The sequence below is a fragment of the Quercus robur genome, chromosome 4 (genome assembly GCF_932294415.1).
Source record: "Quercus robur chromosome 4, dhQueRobu3.1, whole genome shotgun sequence".
Lineage (NCBI taxonomy): Eukaryota > Viridiplantae > Streptophyta > Magnoliopsida > Fagales > Fagaceae > Quercus > Quercus robur.
The window spans coordinates 45513723-45541453 of NC_065537.1; the positions used below are offsets into that span (position 1 = coordinate 45513723).

Consider the following 27731-nt stretch of genomic DNA (forward strand, 5'->3'; position numbering starts at 1 on the left):
ACTTCCTTATCGTATCCGGTGAATGGCATGACGGCGTTCCCTGCCAAATGGTGGAGGGAGAACCAGGTGGGGTATAGAGAATGGAAGGGTGTCGATCCTTTGCGCCATTTTAATTTGATATGGTTCGGTTACTAACCATGTGCATGTCTTTTTTTGCAAATCCAAACGCCTTTCACCGACATTTTCACCTAGTTAACCGGGTGGACTTGGAGATTGTTCTTCAAGCGGCAGTTTTTGTAAATGACGTGGATGGTCAAGTCAGAGCCGCTCACAAAATCTCAGGGTACGCTCCCCTTCAGAAGTCATTTGCCGACCCAAGGCACGTGATCAACGCTAACCATCCTCGGCTTCCAAAAATTACCGTAGTCGAATCAGAATTTTTAATCTCCGAAGGATCTTCTGTCCCAGAAGGCATCCCATTGGTGGACTCCTCCCCATCTCACCAAGCAGCGGAGGATGAAGGCGAGTTGGGTCAGTCTGAGGAGGGATTTGGGGCATTTGACCAAGCTGACCAATCTGAGGATCCTTCTGGTGATCTAGGTGACCCAGCCTTGTCCGAAGTGGAACTGTTGTCAGTGGGAACATCCTCCCGAGCCGAGATGGGTCTTAAGAGAAAGTCCCCAACCAGCCTATTCGACCTCATTGGGGTCAACCGGGGAAGGGTGCACAGGGAAAACCACAATCCAGTGTTCCACCTCCCCCGCCTCAGCCTCAGCCCATCCAGACAAGGTCCTCATCTACTAAGCTGCAGCCACAGTCTCCTCATCCCCAACTTCCTGCTCCTCCTCAATCAGCTCTGCTTCCTCGGTCGAAGCCCACCGACTCAAAAAGAAAGAGGAGTCCCAAGGGGAAGGAGCCCATGGAAGGGGGAAAATCTCAATCCTCTCAGGAGAGGGATGAGACCTCGCGAGCCCAAAAACAGCTAAAGATTAGGCACCAAAGCAAGGGGAAAGGGACTGAGGCCCAATCCGCCCAAGGCAAGGGGAAAGGGATCGAAGCCCAATTCGAGCCGAGTGCTTGGCTTCCCGCCTCCATGCTCCACAGGGAGCCATTGCTGGAAACCGCGTCCATGAGGGACCTTGGAGATGACGAGGGCGGTTATGTGGCCAACGCATTAGGGAGAACCATGCTGCTTCCTACCGATGTGGATGAGTTGAAGAACATGAGGATGCAGGAGGTTTTTCTCAGCGTGAAGAGGTACTTGGGTATGGTAAGACTCTTGAAACCTAAAACTCTATTAACTCTTGCTCCCGGACTTTCACTCACGATGTATTTATCTTACTTGACAGGCTCTCCAAGCCACCTATAGGATGGAGGAAGAAGTTAATAAGCAGAGTAAGGCCGCCGAGGGTGAACGCACCAAATGCATAGAGGCCGCGCGGACCCTCAAAGTTTCTAAGACTGACCTCGGGACGGCTAGGGAGGACTTGAAGAATGCTACCCGAGACAGGGATAGTGCCCTAGCGGGTTTAAAGGGCGCCAAAACGCAAGCCGAGGAACAGACAAAGCGACTACTCGTCGCCGAGGAGCAGCTGCAGATAGCTAAGGAGCAGATCAGTGACTTGAAGAAGAAACTGATCATGGCAAACAACGCTAAGGGCGTGGCGGAGTATGCCCGGGACGAAGCCGTGAGGGCCAAACATGAGGTTGAGTTTGCCAGAAACGAGGCCGAAGTTGCTAGGGACAAGGCCGAGGAGGAGGGCCACGAGACGGGGATAGCTGAAACCCAAGCCTCCCTTAAAGCTCAAATTCTTGGAGTATGCAGACTATACTGCTCCCAGGTTTGGGAAGAGGCCTTAAAACGAGCTGGGGTGGATGCTTCGTCTGATTTGTGGAAGGCGGAGAGCATATTTTATCCTCCAGCCATCTGTGAGACCGCTTCCGCCAGCTCCGAGGCTGTGAGCGATCAACACGAGGCAGGGATTACTCAGTCAGAAGCTGCACAGATCATCGTCCCTCATGGCGAGTCGCTTGAAGGGGAAGAGCCTCATGATGCGATGGAAGCGCCTGGAGGTATGAATCCCGAGATGCCCAAGGAGGGTGCCGAGCCTACGGTCAGAGCTCAGATCACCGATGCCGAAGAGCCAGCCATTCTCGCTCAGCCCCTACAGGCAATTCCCCTTACTGAGGTCCCCAAGAGCATCGAAACCGACCCTGCTTAGCCTTCCCAAAAAGGGGATGTCTCCCTGGGCCCCGAGGCTAGTCCTGCTCTGCCTTCCGAGGACGTGGACAAGATGACATCGAAGAAGTAGCAGCCCTGGCCGACCTTTGTATTTGTTTCCAGTTTAATTACTTAACTCGTTTCCCTTTTTGTTTTGAAAACTTTATAGTCTGATTGTAGTTGAACTTATTAACCATATATATGAAATTCTTTTCTTTCTTTAAATCACATGTTAGTTACCCTTGCTGATGCTTACTATTGTTGCTGATCTCCTGATTTTTGAACTAGTTATCTTAACATGTATGAATGGTTGTGCATATGATATATTTGGGATCATATCCCAGAATTCTAACTTACCCGCACCCATAGGACGTTGAAGTTGTGTCTGAACACACTTCTAGGAAGGTACAGGCATTACCCGAGATGTCATGCATATTGTGAGGCCGAGCCTGGTATCTAGGTTTCCCTTAAGTAGTTGGTTTCCCCATAGGTTTGAGTCCGAGGACCATACAATACCTTGGTTCTGTCCAAAACTTAGATATTTTCATTAAGTAGTTGGGGAGATCAGCCCCTCGGCCAAGGTGTGGGACATTGGTTTGGGGGGATTAGCCCCTCGGCCAAGCCCCTAAAACCATCCGCGCTACTGACGTTTTGAAGCGTAGCCCCTAATGGAAAAGCGTAGCCCCTAATGGAACTTTATGTTAGGGCAATACAACGGGCTGTTGGAAGTAATGGGGGGACTTTCTCGACCCACCGCCTGTGCCAACACACAAGCCTTTCCCATAGACAGCGCCAATTGTAAGGACTCAATTCGTAACGACCCCAAAATGATGTTGGGTTCGTACGTTAAGAGCCCAAACAATATAATTTGTAGAGCGTGGGCTTAAAAGGCTAGGCCTTGGTCACCGGACGGTAGTTAATCAGGGTTTCCATAGTGACTTGCACAAGGATGAACCTGACGTGTTTAATAATAATCTATTCCGGTACATCATGAGTAGCTCCGGTCCTTCGACCTCGTCCAAGGAGCTTCATCTCCATATTATTCTCCCTCTTTTAGGACAGGACTTCATCATCTGGGAGCCCCCCCCCCCCCTTTTTTGGTGCATAAGTCTTCTCGTTATATAGCCCCTCTCGGTTGATCTTGACCCTCCACCTGTTGATCCGGTAGGTACCTACTCAAATACCTGTCCCATTAGCCGCCTCCCCCTGCTTTTTGTTAGTTGCACTAACCGAAACCACACTGTTCAAGCGTCTTTTCTCATTAATATGGCTAAGACGTTTGTGGACGCATTCAATGCAGAGGTGACGTATTTACCTTGAACCACCCCCACTTCGTACCCCCATGTGGATCCCATTCTGCTCGCCTCTTCTTCTGGGGGAATTTTGGAGGCGGCCTTTGACAATATGTCGCTCTTCCCTTTGAAGTCTTGGGATGCCGAGGACAGAGTCATCCTCGGCTGCGTCTCTAGGCTATTTGGCCTTTCACCACTTGTCCTCGGCAACTACTCTCCTCGGCACGGGCCCTAGGACCTAGTGGAAAGTGGGCCGGGTCATAAGTTTTCTGGCCCCACACACATTAATACACAACATTTTAAATATTAATTTAACAAAGTTCAATCAAATGGATGTAAGGGGAAAAAAATATTTTTCCCTCAAAATTTAGAGTGAAATGTCATTCCACCAAACCCCAAAAAAAAAAAAAAAAAATAGTGTAATTACCATTTTTCTTTTAATAATTCAATAGTTATAAACTTATATAGGAGCATTTCAATTTTGGGATGCAAATGTTAATAATTAAGCTATAAGGCTATTTATCACTTGCCCTTTTATTTTTCTTTTTCTTTGCTATAAGCCACTTTCCATATCAATTGTACAGAAAAGTGAACGTTTCTTCCCATATGCTAAGAACAACACACATTCCATGCAATGTAGCCAAAAAAAATCTCTTAAATTGGATGTAACATTTGGTATATCCCTAGAATTATTCCGTTCTGCAAAAAGTCCAAACAAAAACAAAACAAAACCTAACAAAATAAATAAATAAAAAATGACAAAAGTTTTGACCATTCCCTGCCACTACTATTCTTTTCAAAATTGAAATTAGATTAGCATTAAAATAACTTAAAATAAACCCACTATCTATTAAAAAACAAAAAATAATAATAAAGAGAGAGGAAAGAGATACATAAAAGAGATATATCAAGGTGATGGGTAGAGCAAACAAAGCCAACAAATAGTCCATCGCCAACATCAACTAGTGGGACAGTTGGTGGGCTCAATGTGAGGTGTCAGGAGACTGCCTTTGAATAGAATAACGGCACTAGTATTATGGAACGTTTGTGGAATGGGATTTATGATGGGATTGGAATTGGCAAAGTTTCAAGGCAGGTAAGAAGCCACATTATCCTTTCTACCTTTCAAGGATAGAGCAATTTCCATTAAAGCATTATTTTAGCAAATATTTCATTAGTTGGCATATTTTTGAAAATTTTTAGCAAACTAGTTGTGGGGCCAGAGAACTTATAACCCGGCCCATTTTCCACTAGGACCTAGGGCCCGTGCAGAGGAGAGTAGTTGCCGAGGACAAGTAGTGAAAGGCCAAATAGCCTAGAGACGCAACCGAGAATGACTCTGTCCTCGGCATCCCAAGACTTCAAAGGGAAGAGCGACATCTTGTCAAAGGCCGCCTCCAAAATGCCCCTAGAAGAAGAGGCGAGCAGAGTGGGATCCACATGGGGGTACGGAGTAGGGGTGGTTTAAGGTAAATACGTCACCTCTGCATTGAATGTGCCCACAAAAGTCTTAGCCATATTAATGAGAAAAGACGCCTGAACAGTGTGGCTTCGGTTGATGCAACTAACAAAAAGTAGGGGGAGGCGGCTGATGGGACAGGTATTTGAGTAGGTACCTACTGGATCAACAGGTGGAGGGTCAAGATCAACCGAGAGGGGCTATATAACGTGAAGACTTATGCGCCAAAAAAGGGGGGGGCTCCCAGATGATGAAGTCCTGTCCTAAAAGAGGGAGAATAATAAGGAGATGAAGCTCCTTGGATGAGGTCGAAGGACTGGAGCTACTCATGATGTACCGAAATAGATTATTATTAAACACGTCAGGTTCATCCTTATGCAAGTCACTATAGAAACCCTGATTAACTACCGTCCGGTGACCAAGGCCTAGCCTTTCAAGCCCACGCTCTACAAATTATATTGTTTGGGCCTTTAACGTACGAAACCAACATCATTTTGGGGTCGTTACGAATTGAGTCCTTACAATTGGCGCCGTCTGTGGGAAAGGCTTGTGTGTTGGCACAGGCGGTGGGTCGAGAAAGTCCCCCCATCACTTCCAACAGCCCGTTGTATTGCCCTAACATAAAGTTCCATTAGGGGCTACGCTTTTCCATTAAGGGCTACGCTTCGAAGCGTCAGTAGTGTGGATGGTTCTAGGGGCTTGGCCGAGGGGCTGATCTCCCCAAACCAATGTCCCACACCTTGGTCAAGGGGCTGATCTCCCCAACTACTTAATGAAAATATCTAAGTTTTGGACAGAACCAAGGTATTGTATGGTCCTCGGACTCAAACCTATGGGGAAACCAACTACTTAAGGGAAACCTAGATACCAGGCTCGGCCTCACAATATGCATGACATCTCGGGTGATGCCTGTACCTTCCTAGAAGTGTGTTCAGACACAACTTCAACGTCCTATGGGTGCGGGTAAGTTAGAATTCTGGGACATGATCCCAAATATATCATATGCACAACCATTCATACATGTTAAGATAACTAGTTCAAAAATCAGGAGATCAACAACAATAGTAAGCATCAGCAAGGGCAACTAACATGTGATTTAAAGAAAGAAAATAATTTCATATATATGGTTAATAAGTTCAACTACAATCAGACTATAAAGTTTTCAAAACAAAAGGGAAACGAGTTAAGTAATTAAACTGGAAACAAATACAAAGGTCAGCCAGGGCTGCTACTTCTTCGATGTCGTCTTGTCCACGTCCTCGGAAGGCAGAGCAGGACTAGCCTCGGGGCCCAGGGAGACATCCCCTTTTTGGGAAGGCTGAGTAGAGTCGGTTTCGATGCTCTTGGGGACCTCAGTAAGGGGAATTGCCTGTAGGGGCTGAGCGAGAATGGCTGGCTCTTCGGCATCGGTGATCTGAGCTCTGACCGTAGGCTCGGCACCCTCCTTGGGCATCTCAGGATTCATACCTCCAGGCGCTTCCATCGCATCATGAGGCTCTTCCCCTTCAAGCGACTCGCCATGAGGGACGATGATCTATGCAGCTTCTGACTGAGTAATCCCTGCCTCGTGTTGATCGCTCACAGCCTCGGAGCTGGCGGAAGCGGTCTCACGAATGGTTGGAGGATAAAATATGCTCTCCGCCTTTCACAAATCAGACAAAGCATCCACCCCAGCTCGTTTTAAGGCCTCTTCCCAAACCTAGGAGCAGTAGAGTCTGCATGCTCCAGGAATTTGAGCTTTAAGGGAGGCTTGGGTTTCAGCTATCCCCGTCTTGTAGCCTTCCTCCTCGGCCTTGTCCCTAGCAGCTTCGGCCTCGTTTCTGGCAAACTCAGCCTCCTGTTTGGCCTTCACGGCTTCGTCCCGGGCATACTCCGCCACGCCTTTAGCGTTGTCTGCCATGATCAGTTTCTTCTTCGAGTCACTGATCTGCTCCTTAGCTATCTGCAGCTGCTCTTCGGCGACGAGTAGGCGCTTTGTCTGTTCCTCGGCTTGTGTTTGGGCGCCCTTTAAACCCGCTAGGGCACTATCCCTGTCTCGGGTAGCATTCTTCAAGTCCTCCCTAGCCGTCCCGAGGTCAGTCTCGAAAACTTTGAGGGTCCGCGCGACCTCTATGCATTTGGTGCGTTCACCCTCGGTGGCCTTACTCTACTTATTAACTTCTTCCTCCATCCTATAGGTGGCTTGGAGAGCCTGTCAAGTGAGATAAATAGATCGTGAGTGAAAGTCCGGAGCAAGAGTTAATAGAGTTTTAGGTTTCAAGAGTCTTACCATACCCAAGTACCTCTTCGTGCTGAGGAAAACCTCCTGCATCCTCATGTTCTTCAACTCATCCACATCGGTGGGAAGCAGCATGGTTCTCCCTAATGCGTTGGACACATAACCACCCTCGTCATCTCCAAGGTCCCTCATGGACGCGGTTTCCAGCAATGGCTCCCCGTGGAGTATGGGGGCGGGAAGCCAAGCACTCGGCGCGGATTGGGCTTCGATCCCTTTTCCCTTGCCTTGGGCGGATTGGGCCTCGGTCCCTTTCCCCTTACTTTGGTGCCCAATCTTTAGCTGTTTTTGGGCTCGCGAGGTCTCATCCCTCTCCTGAGAGGATTGAGATTTTCCCTCTTCCATGGGCTCCTTCCCCTTGGGACTCCTCTTTCTCTTTGAGTCGGTGGGCTCCGACCGAGGAGGCAGAGCTGATTGAGGAGGAGCAGGAAGTTGGGGACGAGGAGACTGTGGCTGCGGCTTAGTAGACGAGGACCTTGTCTGGATGGGCTGAGGCTGAGGCGGGGGAGTTGGAACACTGGATTGTGGTTTTCCCTGTGCACCCTTCCCCGGTTGACCCTCAATGAGGTCGAATAGACTGGTTGGTGGCTTTCTCTTGAGACCCATCTTGGCTCGGGAGGATGTTCCCACTGACAACAGTTCCGCTTCGGACAAGGCTGGGTCACCTAGATCACCAGAAGGATCCTCGGATTGGTCGGCTTGGTCAAATGCCCCAAATCCCTCCTCGGACTGACCCAACTCGCCTTCGCCCTCCGCTGCTTGGTGAGATGGGGAGGAGTCCACCAATGGGATGCCCTTTGGGACAGAAGATCCTTCGGAGATTAAAAATCCTAATTCGACTACGGTAATTTTTGGAAGCCGAGGATGGTTAGCGTTGATCACGTGCCTTGGGTCGGAAAATGACTTCTGAAGGGGAGCGTACCCTAAGATTTTGTGAGCGACTCTGACTTGACCATCCATGTCATTTACAAAAACTGCCGCTTAAAGAACAGTCTCCAAGTCCACCCGGTTAACTAGGTGAAAATGTCGGTGAAAGGCGTTTGGATCTGCAAAAAAAGACATGCACATGGTTAGTAACCGAACCACATCAAATTAAAATGGCACAAAGGATCGGCACCCTTCCATTCTCTATACCCCACCTGGTTCTCCCTCCACCATTGGGCAGGGAACGCCATCATGCCATTCACCGGATACGATAAGGAAGCCCTTGTTTAACCCCTTGTTGGAATCGGGGAGGGATTGGATTAGTCGAACCCTCTCGTCTCTCGTCTTCATGTAATAGGATTTTTCCTTCAAATTTTGGAGATTATAGCACCAATTCACGTCATGATGGGTCAATCTTAGCCCCATCTTTTCGTTTAAGACATCCACACAACCCAGAATCCTAAACATGTTGGCGGTGCACTGGGTGGGGGCTAATCGGAAATGCCTAAGGTAACCCTTCATTACCGGCCCCATGGGGATTCTCATACCCCCCTCTACGAAGGCGAGAATAGGAATTACCACCTCGCCCGTCTTTCTCAGAAGATGCCACTCCCCCATCTTACAGTGCCTCAAACTCACGTTAGGGGGAATCCTATAATCGGCGATGAACTTTTCCATCGCCTCTTCAGTATCAACTAATTTTCTCAATCTCAATTTAACCATCTCTAAGAGTTGTTAAGCAAACTCAGTGGATGACGGGAGAAGGAAGGGAACAAGAGAAAAATAAACCCAGAAAAGAAAAAGCACGAGTTAATGAAGGCAGAGAACTTACAGAAAAGAGGAAAGGTGCCTCGGACAGGCTTTTTCTGCTGGAGGTGGACTTGAATTTGGATGAAAGTTCGGATGAACCCAGGGTATATGCGCTAGAACTCTTAAGTGCAAAAGTGAAGAGACAAATCAGTTCCAAAAATCATTTATACCTCCCATCAAAAGTAACTGCACGAATTTTCCCGCCCATAAAGGCAAGGAAATCTCCATCGTTAGATCACTATCGCGTCGTTGAACGTGGGAAGCACAGAGCCGCCCGCATTTAATGAGGACACGTTTCGCCTTTCAAAGGTTCCAGGAACGTGCCTTGGGCAGACGAAGAGTCTCGGGAACCGATAGGTGACAAGGATTGATAAGCTTTGACAGAGGCCTGATGTCATCAAAACCCTCCTATCCGGCCGAGGATCCGGACAACAGGATTTTGAGGGGCTATTGTGGGGCCAGAGAACTTATGACCCGGCCCACTTTCCACTAGGACCTAGGGCTCGTGCCGAGGAGAGTAGTTGTCGAAGACAAGTGGTGAAAGGCCAAATAGCCTAGAGACGCAGCCGAGGATGACTCTGTCCTCGGCATCCCAAGACTTCAAAGGGAAGAGCGACATCTTGTCAACGGCCGCCTCCAAAATGCCCCCAGAAGAAGAGGCGAGCAGAGTGAGATCCACATGGGGGTACGGAGTGGGGGTGGTTCAAGGAAAATACGTCACCTCTGCATTGAATGCGCCCACAAACTTCTTAGCCATATTAATGAGAAAAGACGACTGAACAGTGTGGCTTCGGTTAGTGCAACTAACAAAAAGAAGGGGGAGGCGGCTGATGGGACAGGTATTTAAGTAGGTACCTACCGGATCAACAGGTAGAGGGTCAAGATCAACCGAGAGGGGCTATATGACGTGAAGACTTATGCGCCAAAAGGGGGGGGGGGCTCCCAGATGATGAAGTCCTGTCCTAAAAGAGGGAGAATAATAAGGAGATGAAGCTCCTTGGACGAGGTCGAAGGACCGGAGCTACACATGATGTATCGGAATAGATTATTATTAAACACGTCAGGTTCATCCTTGTGCAAGTCTCTATGGAAATCTTGATTAACTACCGTCCGGTGACCAAGGCCTAACCTTTCAAACCCACGCTCTACAAATTATATTTTTTGGGCCTTTAACGTACGAACCCAACATCATTTTGGGGTCGTTACGAATTGAGTCCTTACAATGTGCTATTTGCTAAATGACAGGTTTCCAAAGTAAAAAAGAGCATTTTAAATAATTAAGTATGACCTTAGCTTTGTTTTTTTTTTTTTCAAAGGATTGTGGAGAAATTTGCCATTTCAACTTTTAAGTCTTTTAATACTTGACAAATTTTACATTTTTTTTTTTTAAATTTATTAGTTATGTTTTTATTAACCATGATTAAACTTTGGTAAAAAAAAATTTATAAAAATTTAAAATATTCCATTACCCATAAAAACACAGAAGAGGGGAGTGTTATTATTATTATTATTATTTTTAATTTGAAGTTGAGAAGTTGAGTTTCATTCTCTAAAATTTTAAGAAGTAATGTATTTAAAACAAAAAATGGAAGGTGGAAATGCCATGTGTGTCAGTCTCCTTTTTTTCTTTTTCTTTTTAATTTTAAATTTTATGGGCGTACGCATTTTGAATGCTAGAAAATTTCCAAACCTGCTCTTTTTTCCCACTTTTTTTTCCATCATACATACCCTATCCCAATCTCTCTTTCTACTTTCTTTCTTCATTGGGTCCCTCTCAACTTCTCTCTTTCCCCTTTATTTTTCCCCCACTATTTCTCTCTCAATGACTCTTCAATATCTCCTTCTCCTTTTTTTTTTTTTCTTTTTTTCACACCAATTCTCTCTCAATCTTCTAGAGTCCCTCTTGTCACCAGTTCCTTTTTAGTATCTATTCAAGTGCGTGTTTGGATCTTGGATTGTAATACCTAGAGAAAAAAAGAAAAGAAAAGAAAAGGGAGAGAGACTTTAAAGGGGGTGTATTTAAGTAAATCTTTTTATAGAGTCAATTTTATAATTAATATTATTAAGGGAGTTTTTAGAAAATTAGGTTGCAACCCTAGCCATATACAAGTTAATTAAGTCAGCGTATAACTATAAATATTTTTGAAGAAGGAATTTCATTATATTCATGTAGAGAAGGATTGACGGCACACTTGAGGTAAGAGCTTAAAAAACCTCATCATTCTAGACTACTTGTTTGAAATCTCTCATGCACCCGAGGCAGTGGTGGCTCCAGGATTTTTTTCTAGGAGGGTCAATAGTGTCTTGAGTTAGGATTTTGCTATGAGGGAGTAAAAAAATAAAATGATTAATTTTTTTTTTTTTTTTGTATATACAATTGTCATATTACATACAATAATCTAACATAGTATTTTAAATAGTACACAATACAACTATACTATACAATAGTCTTAAAAATTATTAATAGTATAAAAATTGGTAAGAAAACAACAATTGAATGCAACAATAAACAAAAATAAATAACTAATCATAATACTTGTCAAATATAATAATAATTTATTATAATCATATGTAATATCAATTAAATAAAAATATATGATAAAGAAAAATAGTAACACACCTAAGAGTAGGTCTGGGAGTAAACGTGATACTAAGGAAAAAAAATAGTAACTTATATAAGATTTTGCTTTTGAAGTGTATGGATTTTTAACCACATACATGGTCATTCTCTGGAATTAGAGCAAGCACTAAAAGTCTTTTTGGACTCAAAAAACTATAGAACACTTATCAAACTATTTAACTAGTCAGAAAGAAAACACAGAAGGGAGAAAGAGAGAATGAGAAAAGAATAAATGTAGATACAGATCAGTTAGTTGTACAAGTGGTGTAATTTTTTGCTGATGAAGAAGAAAAGTGCAAGAAAAAACCATTTCATTCTACCATCAATGATAAAGTAAGCCAGAGTCTAGAGAGAAGGTTTATTTATATACTTATTTTTTTAACAAATGAGCAATTTTAAGAGTAGTGCTACTAACACAACATTTACATAATCAAATCTAGGTGGCAAGTTGTTAAAAGTATGTAAAAAAGTGATGTCACTTACGAGTTTAGATAAAAATCCAATTACAACTTGTCACTTAACCTTTATTATAAAAATATTGTAAAAACAACACTAAAATGATTATATTTCAAGTTTATTTCAATGGATTTAAACAAAATTTAGGGCCAGGGTATTCAAAATTTTATTTTATGGGTCAAAACAAAAAATAATAATAATAAAATAAAATTTTCATATATATATATATATATATATTTGGGGGCTAGGCTAGGGGGTTCATTTGAACCCCCTAGGCTGGCTGTAGAGCCGCCCTTGACCCGAGGATAGGAAGATACCTAATACTGAATTCTTTGTATTGGTCATATCAGAACTTCAGACTTTCTCATTAATGAAGTAAACAACTAATAAAATAGTTTTTTTTTTTTTTTTTTAAGTGTTGAAGATGAGTGTACCCTTGCCTTTTTTTTTTTTAAGTGTTGAAAACTTCATATGGCCATTGTTGTCTGTAAGTTTCTGGAGTGCTTGGTCCTATTTTAGATAAGGTTCCCCAGATTTTTGGAGTATCAGTATGTAGGGATAGTATACAAGTTTATAGTGAAGTGTAACCCATAGTATATTATAACTTTGACATATGTGAAATATGTTGACCTCGCAAATTAATATTATTTTGTCAATCTATATACTTGTTTTAACTAGTTTTGTATTTGGTTACTGTACGGCACAAGGCCTCCAGAGCCATTTGGGCTTTAGACCCAAGCTGAACAGTATGTCCCCCGGTTCCTGACACCCATGTCAGAGAAACTGGGCTTAAGGCCCATTAGGGCCATAGGAGCAAATCCTGCAGTATCATGTCTGGCCCAAAACCTGTTGGGCCGGTCGTTGAAATATGTACTTGTCAATTTGTGGCCGGGAAGTTGCCCGGCGCGTCCCATCTCTTATGCGCATGAATGCTCAGGAAGGCCCTATCCTGGATGCTCGGCAACTCCTTGGCAAATTTCGTCGCCGAACATCACCCATTCCTTGAAGTAGGAACCAGTTCCAATGCCACTCACACCACACTCCCAACTAAACATCCACTTAGTGATAACAACATTGGACCTCCATTCCCACTAGCCTTAAGAGTAATCATGATTTTCCCACTAATTTTGGACTATAAATATATAAGGCTAAGGAAAGGAAAGGGGTTGTTGAAGGTCTGAAAGGAGAGTCTCGAATCTAGATTAATAGCTAGAAAGAGTGAAAGGAAAGCAGTCCAGAGATTGTAGAAATATTGTTGGGTCTTTAAGTTAGAATTACCCAAAGTAGGAAATCCAAAGCCCACATTATAAGTATATTGTGAGCCCAAGAGCGAGACAAGTCTATTAAGCTCGTTTAAGGTGTGCACAATTGGCGCCGTCTGTGGGAATCTCCTACAAAGCTGTGGTTTGGCTAAGACCCACCCTCGGAAGATGTTTGGGAGATGGTCAGAAGGTTCTGCTAAAAGTGGTTTAGTGGGATCATCTCGAGGATCCACGTGGCGAGAGCGAAGGCAAAAAAGGCGCGAAGACAGGGGGCATGAACACGGGGAAGAATAGTCTGGCCTTGGAGAGGGGTCATACCAAACGAACTGGGCAGCATCGGATGCTTCGGGGCACAAGCGATTGGATGAAAGAGATGAGGAGCTTGAACAGTTGCGTAGACTGGTAAGAGATTTGGAGCTAGAGGCAAGGGACAGACACTGAAGAGGGGACCAAGATAACCCAGTGAGGGGATTTATTAGTGGAGGAGATGGCTATGGTCAGGGGTCTGAATAGTCCGGTTCCCATAGACACCGAGACCGTTCACGTTCACGGGAGTCCCGTAGGCACTGGAGCTGTTCGCATTCACGAGAGTCCCACTAACATCGAGAACGTTCACAATCACAAGAGTATGAAAGACGGGGTTTAGATTCATCGGAAGAGCGACGGCCCCAAAATGCGACCTTGGATGCTATGAGCCGTGCCTTACAAAAAGTTGCTAGGTCGCCTTTCTCATATGACATTGAACAGGTCCCAATGCCAGATAGGTTCACCAATGGAAAGATGGACCCTGTGGAGCTCGTCAGCCATTATATCCAAATGATGTCTATACACATTTACAACGATGCGCTGATGTGCAAGGTGTTTCCCTCAAGCCTTGGACCCACAACATTGAGATGGTTCAATGGGTTACGGAAGGGTTCCATTCACAGTTTTGCCGATTTAATCCAAGAATTCGGTGCACAGTTTGTAACCTGCAGCCGGGTACCGCAATCGGTGGACGCGTTGCTTTCTATGAAAATGAGGGTAGGGAAACCCTTCGAAGTTATGCCAGTCGGTATTGGGAGCTTTACAATGAGATAGGTGGAGGCAACGAAAAGATCACGGCGAACACTTTTAGGATGGGACTCCTCGAGGACTCCGGACTACCGGATTCACTGACGAAGAAGCCTCCTGAGGGTATGAGGCAGCTAATGAAGCGCATTGAAGAGTACAAACGTCTCGAAGATGATCGGCTGTAAAGTAAGAGCAAGGCCCCACTAATGAATCGCCCTCGACAGCCTGGATTTCAGCCCCGACCCCTAAAATATCTAAGAATACAAGAGTCAGAAGTATAGATGGGAGAGGTGAATGTGACGTTCAAAGAGCCAGTACATAGGATCGTAGACCGGATTAAGAATGAGCCATATTTTAGGTGGCCAAACAAGATGGGGAGTGACCTATCTCGGCGAAACCAAAGCTTGTATTATAGTATCACAAGGATAAGGGTCATACCACTGAGCAATGTCGGGTGCTGAAAGACCATCTAGGGCAGCTAGTGAAGGCAGGATATCTGAAGGAGTTTGTGGTGGATTCCGGAAATCGGGATACTGACCAGGGTGCTAAACAGAGGGGAGATCCTCTCCCACCACCATTGGTAGTGATTGAAGTTATCCACGCTGCCCCAAAGGGTTCAATTATAACCAGTAGAGGAGTACTGACCATAGTGTCCATGGGCAACTGCACAGGAGAGCAATCACCTGAGAAAAAGATGAAGATTGGATGGAAGCCCATTGCCTTTGGTGATAAGGACTTAGAGGGAACGGTCCAACCACATGACGACGCATTGGTAGTTATGGCCCGGATAAGTGGTTTCTTGGTTAAAAGAGTGATGGTAGACCAAGAGAGTGGGGCCGATGTGATGTATCCGGACCTGTTCAACGGGCTCAGGTTAAAAAATCGAGACCTATCAATGTATGATACGCCATTGGTCGGGTTTGATGGCAGGATGGTCGCTCCTAAAGGACAAATTTCCCTTCCCGTGAATATGGAAGGAAATGAGGTGATGGTAACATTCATAGCGGTCAATTCGTTTTCATCATACACGGCGATTCTGGGACGGCCGTGGATCCACGCAATGGGGGCTGTTTCGTCCACCCTGCATGTAAAGGTTAAATTTCCCACTGAGCAGGGCGTAGCTGTGGTAAGGGCTACGAGGAGGCCCCTTCATAGCAATTATAGAATCCCCGGGAGGGGTTGGGGGCTAGTTGTGTCGAATAATTAATTAGAGTAAAGATACTACCAGATGTTGAACGGTATTTTTAGGTGGGGGCAAGCATGACGGATGAGGATAAGGTAGAGACGTTGCTATTCTTGATACGAAACGTGGATGTATTTGTGTGGGACCCGTATGAGGTGCCTAGGGTTGATCCCGAGTTCATTGTCCACAAGCTTAATGTAGACTTGTCATTCCCTCCAAAGAAGCAAAAGTCGAGAAGGTCGACCAAGGAACACGTCGAGGTGGTAAGGTAAGAGGTCAAGAAGTTGAAAGAGGCCAAGGCGATAAAGGAGATCTTCTTCCCAGATTGGCTAGCAAATACCGTGGTGGCTAAAAAGAAGAACGGCAAATGGAGAGTCTGTGTAGATTTCACGATTTGAACCACTACAAGAAAAACGGGCTACTGCGGTGGTCCAGAACCACCGCTAAAGCCCCAAAAACCGCCGCTAAAGGTACATGCGACCTATAGCGGCGGGTGCTGTTGCGGCAGTCCTGTACAGCGGCTGGCCCAATTCGCGCCGCAATAAGGCGACCTATAGCGGCTGTTTTGGCACCCGCCGCAATAGGTCCGCCGCAACTGCCTGATTTTCTTGTAGTGAACCAAGCATGCCCCAAGGATCCTTTCCCTATGCCAAAAATAGATTAGTTGGTAGATGCGACCTTCGGGCACCCGAGGATGAGTTTTTTGGATGCCTTTCAGGGCTACCATCAGATCGCATTGGCTGTCAAGGACCAGGAGAAGACATCATTCATCTCCCCGGATGCAAACTACCACTACACCGTGATGCCCTTCGGGCTGAAGAATGCCGGGGCAACTTATCAGTGAATGATGATTAGAATGTTTTAGGATAAGATTGGGCGTGCAGTTGAAGTATATATCGACGACATGGTGGTAAAAAGTAAGCAGGAGGCATGGCACATAGAGGATCTTCAAGGTGTATTCGAAGTGCTTCGGCAGCATAAGCTACGCCTAAACGCGGACAAATATGCCTTTGGAGTAGGTGTTGGCAAGTTCCTTGGTTATCTAATCACCAATCACGGGATAGAAGTCAACCCTAACCAGATTGATGCCGTGCAGCGCCTGAAACCCCCAAGCAATCCAAAGGAGGTATAGATCTTAACCAGGATGTTAGCTGCCCTTATTTGGTTCATTTCTAAATTTGCTGATCATTGCCGTCCGTTCTACCAACTCTTGAAGAAATGTAAGGGATTTCAATGGAATGAGGAGTGTGAAAGAGCTTTCCAAGACTTGTAGGAATATTTGATGCGAGCGCCCATGTTGGCCATCCCAGAACTCGGGAAGGACTTGTTCATGTACCTCTCGGTGTTTGATCATGCTGTGGGTGTTGTGCCTTTAAGAGACCGGGGGACGCAGCAGCCCCGTGTACTACGTTAGCAAAACTATGGTCGACGCTTAGACCAGATACCTGCCCCTAGAGAAGTTGGTATTAGCATTAGTGAATGCTACCAAGAAGTTACCTCATTATTTTCAAGCCCATACTGTCTATGTCTTGACTGAGTACGCTTTGCAGTCATTATTGAAAAGATCCGATTTCATGAGCTGGATAGCCAAATGGGGGACACCGATGGGATCCTTTGATATAAGGTACAGGCCACGGAGTTCGATGAAAGGCCAGATTCTGGCTGACTTTGTTGCGGACTTTTCAGCAAAGGACAAGCCAGAGATGGTTTGTCATATAGAGTGTCGCCCATGGAGGGTGTTTGTGGATGGTGCATCAAGCTCAATGGGGGCTGGTGCCGGGATTGTCATCATCAGCCCGGAAGGAGTATGGTTGGAGCATTCTTTTAGGCTGGGATTCAAGGCCTCCAACAACGAAACTGAGTACGAGGCCTTGCTCGTTGGGATGAGAACCATATTGGATATGGGCGCCTAAGATGTAGAGGTTTATTCAGATTCTCGGCTGGTTGTTAGCCAGGTCCAAGGCAGATTTGAAGCCAGGGATTCTCGGATGAAACAATACTTACACGTGGTGAAACAAGTCATGAGTAAGTTTCGCACGACAAGTGTAGGTTAGATTCCCCAGGGACAAAATAGACATGCCAACTCTCTAGCCACGCTGGCATCGTCAGTGATGAAGGACGTCCCACGGTTAATTAAGGTGGAGCTCTTAGTGGAGCGGAGTATTGATACTGCGGTTGGTGTTGATGTTGCAGTGGTCTCGCCAGCCGAACGGTGTCGGATAGACCCAATAATTGACTTCTTAGTCGAGGATTAGGTCCTTAATGACGAGAAGGAAGCTAACAAGGTTCGCCAAATAGCTGCTCGATACTGGTTGTCGGCAGACTGAAGGCTTTACCGAAGGTCATTTGGGGGTCCGTATCTTTTGTGCCTAAGCCTTGAGAAAGTTAATGAACTCTTGGCCAAGCTGTATGATGAGGTCTGCGGCAGTCACGTAGGGGATGTTCTTTGGCATACTGAGCAATGACTTAAGGATTCTGGTGGCCCTAAATGCGGAAAGATGCGGCCGAATATGTGCGAAAATGTGAGCAGTGCCAAAGGCATGCCCCTCTGATCCACCAACCAGCAGACCAGTTGAACCCGGCCAACAGTGCTTAGCCTTTTGAACAATGGGGGCTAGATATTCTCGGTCCTTTCCCCCGAGCCACGGGCAACAGGAGAGTTGTGTTGGTAACTGTCGACTACTTCACCAAATGGGTGGAGGCGGAGGCGCTGGCCAATATTAAGGACGTAGATGTCAAAAAGTTCGTGTGGAAGAACATTATCACAAGGTTTGGGGTGCCAGACTCTCTTATATCGGATAACGGATTACAGTTCAATAGCAAGGCCTTTCGGGAGTTTTGTAGTGGTCTTAGCATTAGGAACAGGTACTCCACCCCAGCGTATTCTCAAAGCAATGGACAATCTGAAGCCATTAACAAGGCGATTGTAAACGGATTAAAGAAAAGGCTAGATGGTGCAATGGGCAGGTGGGCCGAAGAGCTGTCGAGCATTCTGTGGGCATACCGAACGACTCCAGGATATCAACAGGAGAAACCCCGTTCTCCTTGACATACGGGGCAGAAGCCGTGATACCGGCCTAGGTGAACCTGTGCAATACGCGGGTCGAAGAATTTACTCTGGCCCGAAACGATGGATTGATGGTGGAACGGTTGGATTTGTTAAAAGAACACCGAGAAGCTACAACGATTCGACTTGCCCAGTATCAACAGAAACTCGCCCGGCGCTACAATCGCTGTGTAAGGACAAGGGAGTTCAGTGCTGGAGACCTGGTACTACGGAAGGCAATAGGGAACATACGGGATACGAGCGCCAGGAAGTTGGCCCCTACTTGGGAAGGGCCTTACAAGATTACTGTTATTGCAGGAGCGAGGGCTTACTACTTGGAGGATCTAGAAGAAAGACAGCTTCCTCGGTCGTGGAATGTCCATTACTTGAAGAAGTTCTACCACTAACCCGTTGAACACAGAAGTGTAAATTGAATGAAACATTGTATATATGCTTTATGAAGTAATATTAAGATGATGTCTATTTTCGCAGGTGCATTAAAATTTCATTATTTGATCCATTAGCGTTGACCAACAGGTAAAGAAAAGTCAAGGAAACCGAAAAACCATGTTTCACATTAAGGACAGAAACCTGTCCCCGGTTCGGTTCCCATCATCGGATAGGTGGAAACCTTAACCAAAAATTCTAAGGACAGAAACCTGTCCCCGGTTCAATTCCCATCACCAGATAGGTGGAAACCTTAATTAAAAATATTAAGGACAGAAACCTGTCCCTAGTTCGATTCCATCACCGGATAGGTGGAAATCTTAATTAAAAATATTAAGGACAGAAACTTGTCCCCGGTTCGATTCCCATCATCGGACAGGTGGAAACTTTAATTAAAAATATTAAGGACAGAAACCTGTCTTCGGTTCGATTCCCATCATCGGACAGGTGGAAACCTTACTAAAAAATTCCCCGGTTTGATTCCCATCACTAGACAGGTGGACACCTTAATCTAAAAATTCTAAGGACTGAAACCTGTCCTCGGTTCGATTCCCATCACTGGACAGGTGGAAACCTTAATTAGAGAAATTCTAAGGACAAAAACTTGTCCCCGGTTCGGTTCCCATCACCAGACAGGTGGAAACCTTAATAAAAAATTCTAAGGACAGAAACCTGTCCCCAGACAGGCAAGAACCTCGGTCTGAAATCTCTGAAGTCCCATTCCCGGCTTGGCCCTCATCACAGGGAAGGAGAGAGCCTTGTGCCAAGCATCACCAACGCTGTTCTAGCAAAACTTCTGGGAATAAAAGTTTTCACTGACATGCAAAAACAAGAGTGGTATTAGGACAACCATATACGGTACATGGCATCCAAAGTCAAGAAGCAAAGCTATTAGAGCAAATAGAAATAAATAAAATAAAACCATTGTTCGGTCACCACAGCCCGGTGACCAAAAGAAAATAAGTCCGAAAATAAATAGAAAGAAAATTAAAACCATTGTTCAATTACCACAGCCCGCTGACCCTAAGCAAACCATAAAAAGAGCAAATAAAGTAAAGGCAAATATAAAAGAAACGACTAGTTTAATCACAAAGGTTAAACAGATGGGTCGGTAGTTGGAGGCTATGTTACTTCATCGGCTGGCTGAATAGGAGTGTCCTCAGTCTGTGGCTGCTGGGATTGTCCATCATTTGCAGCATGAAGGGTGCTAGAAACCTCTGGATCAACATGGGCGTCAATCTCTTGGACCAGCTCCTTCATGCTGGTAGTTTCCTCCTCGTCCGCAACATCTGCCTGACTCTGGGAAAGAGGTGGAGGAGCTGGGTATGAGATCTGAATTGGGTCTCTCAAAGGGGAGTCCTGGGCCACTCCCATCACCTGAAGGGCCGCTAGCCAACCCTCCTCGAACCCATGAAGCCGGGCTTGGTGAACAACAAGCTCCGCAGACTTCTCGGCATCTGCAAATCCCTCGTCGTACCACTTGTTTTCGCAGGCTTCAACGATTGCTTGGAGGTCAACTATTTGGTCAGCCTGGGCCAAGTTGAGACTGTTCGCCTCTGCTAATTTTAGCTTGACGCCTTCTAGTCAACTCTCCACCTCAACTTTTCTCTTCTCTGCCAATTGACGAGCTTTCTCCGAGGATTGAGCTTTTTTCTCCGTAGCCTTGGCAGCCTTTCCTTTCTCCCTCGCATTATCATTGGCAACATCCTTCAAAGCTTTTTCCCGCTTGGCATCCTCAGCGAGCTCCTTCAGTTTCTCACCAAGGATATGAGTCATCTATGCAAACTGGTAACGCAAAAACAAGTTTTAGAATAGAAGAATACTTCTTGTATTTAAATAAATGAACAAGGAGGGAGAGAGAAATTACTGCGATGGTGTGCCACTGTAGCCGTCATACCAACGAATCCTCGTCTCCCTCAGAGAAAAAGCGAACGTCCTCGGGCAGCAACAAGCCATGCATTAGGCTCTGTGCCACCCTTCCCCCCCACCCTTATCCCATACTATTGCACTGGCCGTGGCTGGTAGAGGCCTCTTTCCAAGCTTGAAGGTAGGATGCGAGGGGACTACGGCCTGGGAGGAGGACGCTAAATTCCCGCCAGCCTGAACGGTAGACAGAGATTGGGCAACTGGCTCTCGGATCATGATCCCGCTGGACGGTCGGGGTGGGGTCTTTGATGGGGCATTGCCTGGAGCCTTTAGCGGTTGATCGTCAAGGCGTTGTTTCTTTTTTGCACGGCTAGAGGAAGGGGGAGGAAGAGCTCGGCCCTTCCCTGGGGTTGTTGAGACTCGGCGGAGGGTTGGGAGCTAGGCAAGAATCGGCTGACTGTCATTTTTCTCCTTGTCACCATCTCTGCGTCTGGGTCAACCTCAGCTGCTTCTTGCTTAGCTAGCGGGGTTGGATCTACTTGTTCTTCGACGGGAATGTGCTCTTGATGGCTTTGAGAAACTCGCTCGGCAGATTCGTCCTTGATTGGGCAAAATTGTCTGCGGTTATATAGCACGGATCCCGAGGTCCTGGGCTTCACCAAAGGTCAGCTTTGGGGGAAGGAAGTTCGCGTGCCGTACATCTATGTAAGACAACAAAGGGCTATCCAGCAATAAGTCTTGGCTGAAGGGTTGCCAAGTCCTGTATACAGGGACGCAGCCAAGTATGAGATGCGATGCCCGGAACTGCCTGTTAGTGTGAACGAATATCTCGAACCTGAAGAAAAAATTCAAGTTCCTTACGTGCATCGCCCTGAGGTCTGGGACGAATTCTTTGCCGTCTGCAACAAAGGAACATAGTAAGTTAGTACCCGGATGGATAAAACAAATGGGGGTACAAAAAGGAAAATAAGATGGACAGTTAGGCAATACGAACCAACTATGCACGGCGAGTGTGGGCAGGGGAGCTCATCGGCAAACCAATTACCGCTCACCTGGACAAACTCCCCGACTGAGTTTCTGTTTGAATCAGGTAGGCATGAAATTAGTCGTACCGGTAATCCCTAACTTTTAAATAATAGTTGGTGTTTTTATTTCTGCACAGGCTATACATGAAATTTATGTCATGGTGTTCAATTGTAAATCGTATAACGGATTCAACCTATTAACACAACTAACTACCCGATAAAAGTTGGGAGGAAGTTGCTCAGGGCTCAAATCGAACGGGGGTACAAAAAGGAAAATAAGATGGACAGTAAGGCAATATGAACCAACTACGCGTGGTGAGAGTGGGTAGGGGAGCTCATCGGCAAACCAATTGCCGCTCACCCAGACAAACTCCCCGACTGAGTTTCTGTTTGAATCAGGCAGGCATAAAATCAGTCGTACCCGGTAATCCCTAACTTTTAAATAATAGTTGGTGTTTTTATTTCCGTACAGGCTATACATGAAATTTATGTCATGGTGGTTCAACTGCAAACCGTATAACTGATTTAACCTATTAACGCAACTAACTACCCGGTAAAAGTTGGGAGGAAATTGCTCGGGGCTTAAACCGTAAAACTTAAGGGTATTAAGTAAGAGTGGGCTCAATGGAAATCTAACCCCACCCTCCAAAATTACCATCAAAAGGAAGAAGGCGGTACTCGAATTGGAATGCCTGTAAAGAGCAATCTCGCTCTTATGGCAATATGCCACATTCACATCCTCAGGGATGTTGAATGTTTGCCTAAAAGTGGCTAGAGATGCCCTAGTATTTAGTAGATGAGCAAAACCCATCCTAAGCTCTAGAAATTGAAGGAAGAGACTAAAACAAGAGAGAAAGGTAGAGAAACTTACTTTGGGTTCTAAAAAGGAAGGGTGCTTTGGGTTGGAGGGTGAACACACAGAGAGCTATGCACGGCAGGGAGGAAATTTGGTGAGCGAAGAATGTAAAAGTGGGAGAATGATTTAGAATGAACTATTTATAAGGGCTAAAAGGGATAGAATAAATGTCATTTAATAAATAAAGGGCGGGAAACTCTGCGAATCCTATCATAAACGCCACTGCGTGCCGCCTCGGTTCACAAACCGTCAGGTAATAATGACGGCTCGGCCAAATGTCAGATACAACACGTCTTTTGAGGGCACCTTAATTAATCTCTCAACCGCTTAATGCCTACTGATTGAACTTCCTGGGTCGCTACTATACCTTGAACTCCTTTATTCGCCGCTATCCCTTGAACTCCTTTATTCGCCATTAGGCTTTGAGCACGAATCAAGGGGGGCTGTTGTACGGCATCGGGCCTTCAGAGCCATTTGGGCCTTAGACCCAAGCTGAATGGTATGTCCTGCGGTTCCTGACACCCATGTCAGAGAAACTAGGCTTAAGACCCACTAGGGCCATGGGAGCAAATCCTGCAGTATCATGTCTAGCCTAAAACCTATTGGGCTGGTCGTTGAAATATGTACTTGTTAGTTCGTGGTTGGGAAGTTGCCCAGCGCGTCCCATCTCCTATGCGCATGAGTGCTCGAGAAGGCCCTATCCTGGATGCTCGGCAACTCCTTGGCAAATTCCGTTGCCAAACATCACCCCTTCCTTGAAGTAGGAATCAGTTCCAATGCCACTCATACCATACTCCAAACTAAACATCCATTTAGCGATAATAACATTGGACCTCCATTCCCACTAGCCTTGAGAGTAATCATGATTTTCTCACTAATTTTGGACTATAAATATATGAGGCTAAGGAAAGGAAAGGGGTTGTTGAAGGTCTAAAAGGAGAGTCTCGAATCTAAATTAATAGCTACAAAGAGCGAAAGGAAAGCAGTTTAGAGATTGTAGAAATATTGCTGGGTCTCTAAGTTAGAATCGCCCAAAGTAGGAAATCTAAAGCCCACATTATTTAAGCATATTGTGAGCCCAAGAGCGAGACAGGTCTATTAAGCTCGTTTAAGGTGCGCACAGTTACTTATTGAGTTGTCAACTCACCCCCCATTTTCTCCTCCAGTTTCATATTATGAAAAATAGCAAGATTTGGGACTTATACCGAGGGTGTATGCTTGAATAGAGATTAGGAATTTTTGAAATAAGATGATCTTGTAATAATTAGTATATCTTTTGTTTAACGGTCATGAGGTTTGGATTATTGTTTTTATTGGTATTTTGGAGATTTTTTGACAATTGCATTATTAAGGATGGTTGGAGATTTTTTGATGAAATTTTCTTTGAGGATAATTTTTAGTTACTAAGAAGGTTTTGCACATTAATAAGATGAAAATTTATAAGAGCATGGCCATTGTCACATGCCTATCTATATTGTTGAGTTCGGAGCGAGACATGGAGTAAGTACGTTAGTAACTCGTAATTTTTTAATTTGGTTTTTTGTTCATATTGTAAGGCATTGTTTGTTGGTCATTGAATTTGTGATTTTGTCCACGCAGTTTTTTTTTTTTTTTTTTAAAACAGTTTTGGTTTGTTTCTCGCCAACCTTTTCTTTTTTCTTTTATGTTGTTTCCAAGAGAGGAGGCCACGCCACCGCTGCCAGCAGGCCGATCGTCTTCGCTGTGTCGCTGCCTCATCACTGGCATTTCTTCTCTTCTCTCACTCTCTTAGATTTGATCTACTTTTATGGTTTCTCTCTCTGTAGCACTCTCTAATCTCATCACTAGCTCAACTTTTACCGCCTTTGTGACTTTTTATCTTAGCGTCTCTGTGGGCGTGGGTTGTGACTTTTTTGATGATCTGTGGGTTGACTTTTGTCTGAGTGTCTTTGTGCCTTTCTTTAGTTCTAGTTTGAGGCTTTATTTACTAGTAGAACTTTTTTTTTTTTGAGAATATACTACCACAGAACTGGTAGTAAAGTTTTGGAGCATTTTTATTTGATTGGTTAATAGTGCCAGCAAATTGCAATGGGTGTGGGTCTGTGACTATGTGGTCGAAATAATTTTTTAATTAATAAAGTTGCGTGATTAGGTCATAGGTAATTTTTGTCTTTTTGTTTAATTGAATAATTAATTTCAAATGACATAAGAGCATCCGTAGCGGCTTTCTCAAATGTGCCAAATGTCAAATATTTGGAACACCAAACACAAAAACAGAGCTTTTATCAGATGTGTTAAATGTGTCAAACTTTTGCAACATTGAACAGTACCATTGCAATTTTGACACGACACGGACGAGAATGGCATTTGCGTTTATTATTTTTTTATTTGACTTTTCTCTCTCATCTCACTACTTTAATTGATTTTTTCTCTCTCCTCACAATCTATCTCTCTCTCTCTCTCTCTCCCAATCAGTGTTCTTTCCTCTTCAGATCAAATTCCCAACTCCTCCCTCAACCTCAAATGTCTTTCTCTCTCTTTGCACCTCAAATCAAACCCAAAAATCTTCTTTCTTCTCTCTTTATCGAGCGGCAGAGCTATGGACTGGGTCGTGATTGGTTGAGACAGTAGATGGGTCAGTTGGGTTGGGGTTTTTGGCAAGTTGTTGGTTGAGTTTGGGGTTTGGGTGGTGGAGTTGGTTGTGTTGCCTACCAATCTTGATCTTGCCTGTCGCTGTCTTGCCGTCCAAGTCTCTCCGATCTCACTCGCCGCCATCTCGCCGTCCAGGTCGTCTAGGTCTCTTCGATCTTGCCCTCCACCATCTCGCACACTGCCGAATCTCTCTTCTTGCTCTTGCGGTGGTTGTGGTGGTGTTTTTTAGGGTGGTTGTTGTGGGTTGTGTTTGGTGGTTTTGTATTTTTGGATGGTTGTAGTGGGTTGTGTTTGGTTAATTTGAGTCGTGGTTGGCTAATTTGAGCGGTGGTTGGTTGATTTTGGGATGGTGCTATGGATTTAAGATTTGGGATAGTGTCGATGGGTTTGAGATTTGTGGTTGTGCCGATCTCTCTGGTTGTGTTTTATTTTATTTTATTTATAAGGTGGCGTTGGTGGATGTGGGTTTGTGTCGGTGGAGGCTGGTCGGTGTTGTTGTTGTTGGTGGCTGTTGTTGTGGCAGTGGTCGATGTGCCGTTGTTGTTGATGGTGATGATAGGGAGGTGATAATATATTATTTTAATATGTTGTAAATATTATTTTAATATATAGAATTGAATGATAAAACATCTGATAAATGGGATGTTGTAAAATGATGTGGTAAAATAATAAAACAGGCTTTTGGTGTGTCAAAATGACATTTTTTTATAGAACATCTACTACGGATGCTCTAAAAATTCAGTGCATTATGAGAATAAATAAATTTATTATATGGTTGAATAAGTAAAGATTTTTAGATATCAAATAGCAAAGTGTATGCCAAGATAATCTGAGTACAGTATAGTTAAAAACATATATTTAAAATTGTAGATATGTGTGAGAAACATTCACAAGTGTGAAAATAGTGAAGTCAAAATATCAAATTAACATAAATTATGAATGTTTAGACCATTTTTTAATATGTCCAAAATAATCAGTTTTTCAAAATAAATTATGATATTTCTTAGAGTGTGTATTGCTTAACAATGATATGATATTCATAAAAGAGACAATGTATAAATAAGTAAACAATCAAATTTTAATATATATCTCAAATTGAAATAGAGTGCCTACCACAATTGGCAATAGATTATAAAATTAATTTTCAAGATTGTAAATTTCTTATATGTTTTTATTTTTTGTCAAATGAATTATCCAATAAGTCATTTGTAATTTTGTTTTATGTTTTGGGATGTTGATATTGTGTAGAAATAAAACTTGTGTATTTATTTTACTTATATTTGTGTTATTTTGTTTTAAATAGCAATGTTAGGATTTGTATAATTTCAAAATTATTGAATAAATATTAATAAGTGTAATTTATTCTTGATATAAGAGGTGAATTCAAAATAATGCATTTTACATCAAATAATTTGTTGCATGACTTTCTAAATGACAAATACATGTTGTTTTCTTAAAAAAAAAACTCATGTAAAAAATACGGGTTAACTTGACCCAATCCGACCCGTAACCTGAACCCGTTTTTTAACTCGCTTAAAATGACCATTTTTAACTTGCAATCCATTCAATCTGCAACTTGATTAACCCAACTCAAACGTAACGTAACCTAACCTAACCCGTCCGTTTTGCCATGTCTGGCGTTGGTGATCGAAATGGAGCTGGGGAGTTGCTGGGCCTTCCCTATGCAATAAGTGCTAAAATCACAAATGGGGGCAAGACGGCTCCTCAGATTGCGGACATGTGCATGTGGTGCAGAGGTTGTCTCACAGCTCTAGCGCAAGCATCTTCAAAGTTTGTCTTGTAGTAAAATTTTCCAGAATTTGTGTGATTAAAAAAAATAAAGGAAAGTGGAAAAGCCATGTGTGTCAGTCATTTTTTTGATTTTATTTTTACGGCCGTACGCGTTTTAAAATTTGAACATCTAAGAAATTTCCAACCCCGCTCTCTTTTCCCACTATTTTTTCTCATCACGCATACCTAAGAACCTAACCCTCTTTTCTTAACCTTTCTTCGTTGGTTCCCTCGCAACTTCTTTCTTTACCCTTTATTTTTTCCCACTAGTTTTTCTCTCTCAGAGTCTCGGTGATTCTTTATTAATCTCTCCTTGGTTCTCTCTCAGTGACTTTTTATTAATCTCTCGTTCTCCGTTCTTTTTTGGTTTTCACACCAACTCTTTCTCAATCTTCAAGAGTTACTCCTGTCACCAGTTCCTTTCTAGTATCTATACAAGGGCGTGTTTGGATCTTGGGGTAAGTACGTTAGCAACTCGTCATTTTTTTCTTTTGATTTTTTGTTCATATTGTAAGGCATTGTTTGTTGGTAAACAGTTTTGGTTTGTTTCTCGCCAACCTTTTAGTTTTTCTTT

At 44.2% G+C, this 27731-nt stretch overlaps 2 protein-coding genes across 5 annotated transcripts in view; one reads left to right on the plus strand and one right to left on the minus strand.

Annotated features, from left to right (window-relative positions):
• Window positions 1–6611: 6611 nt before the first annotated feature.
• Window positions 6612–8147, minus strand: LOC126721977 (uncharacterized). Its single transcript, XM_050425117.1, has 2 exons — window positions 7182–8147; window positions 6612–7058 (listed from the first exon to the last, which is right to left on the minus strand). Exons 1-2 carry the CDS (start codon window positions 8145–8147, stop codon window positions 6612–6614), a joined length of 1413 nt encoding a protein of 470 aa, XP_050281074.1.
• A 19147-nt stretch (window positions 8148–27294) lies between these two features.
• Window positions 27295–27731, plus strand: part of LOC126722236 (uncharacterized) — a 44143-nt gene continuing 43706 nt past the window's right edge. For 2 of the 4 annotated variants that reach the window (XM_050425394.1, XM_050425396.1), the window contains exon 1: window positions 27295–27615. The gene's annotated coding sequence lies outside the window, so the exon portion shown is untranslated. The remainder of the gene's footprint in view (window positions 27616–27731) is intronic. The other 2 variants (XM_050425393.1, XM_050425398.1) reach the window with 1 other exon arrangement.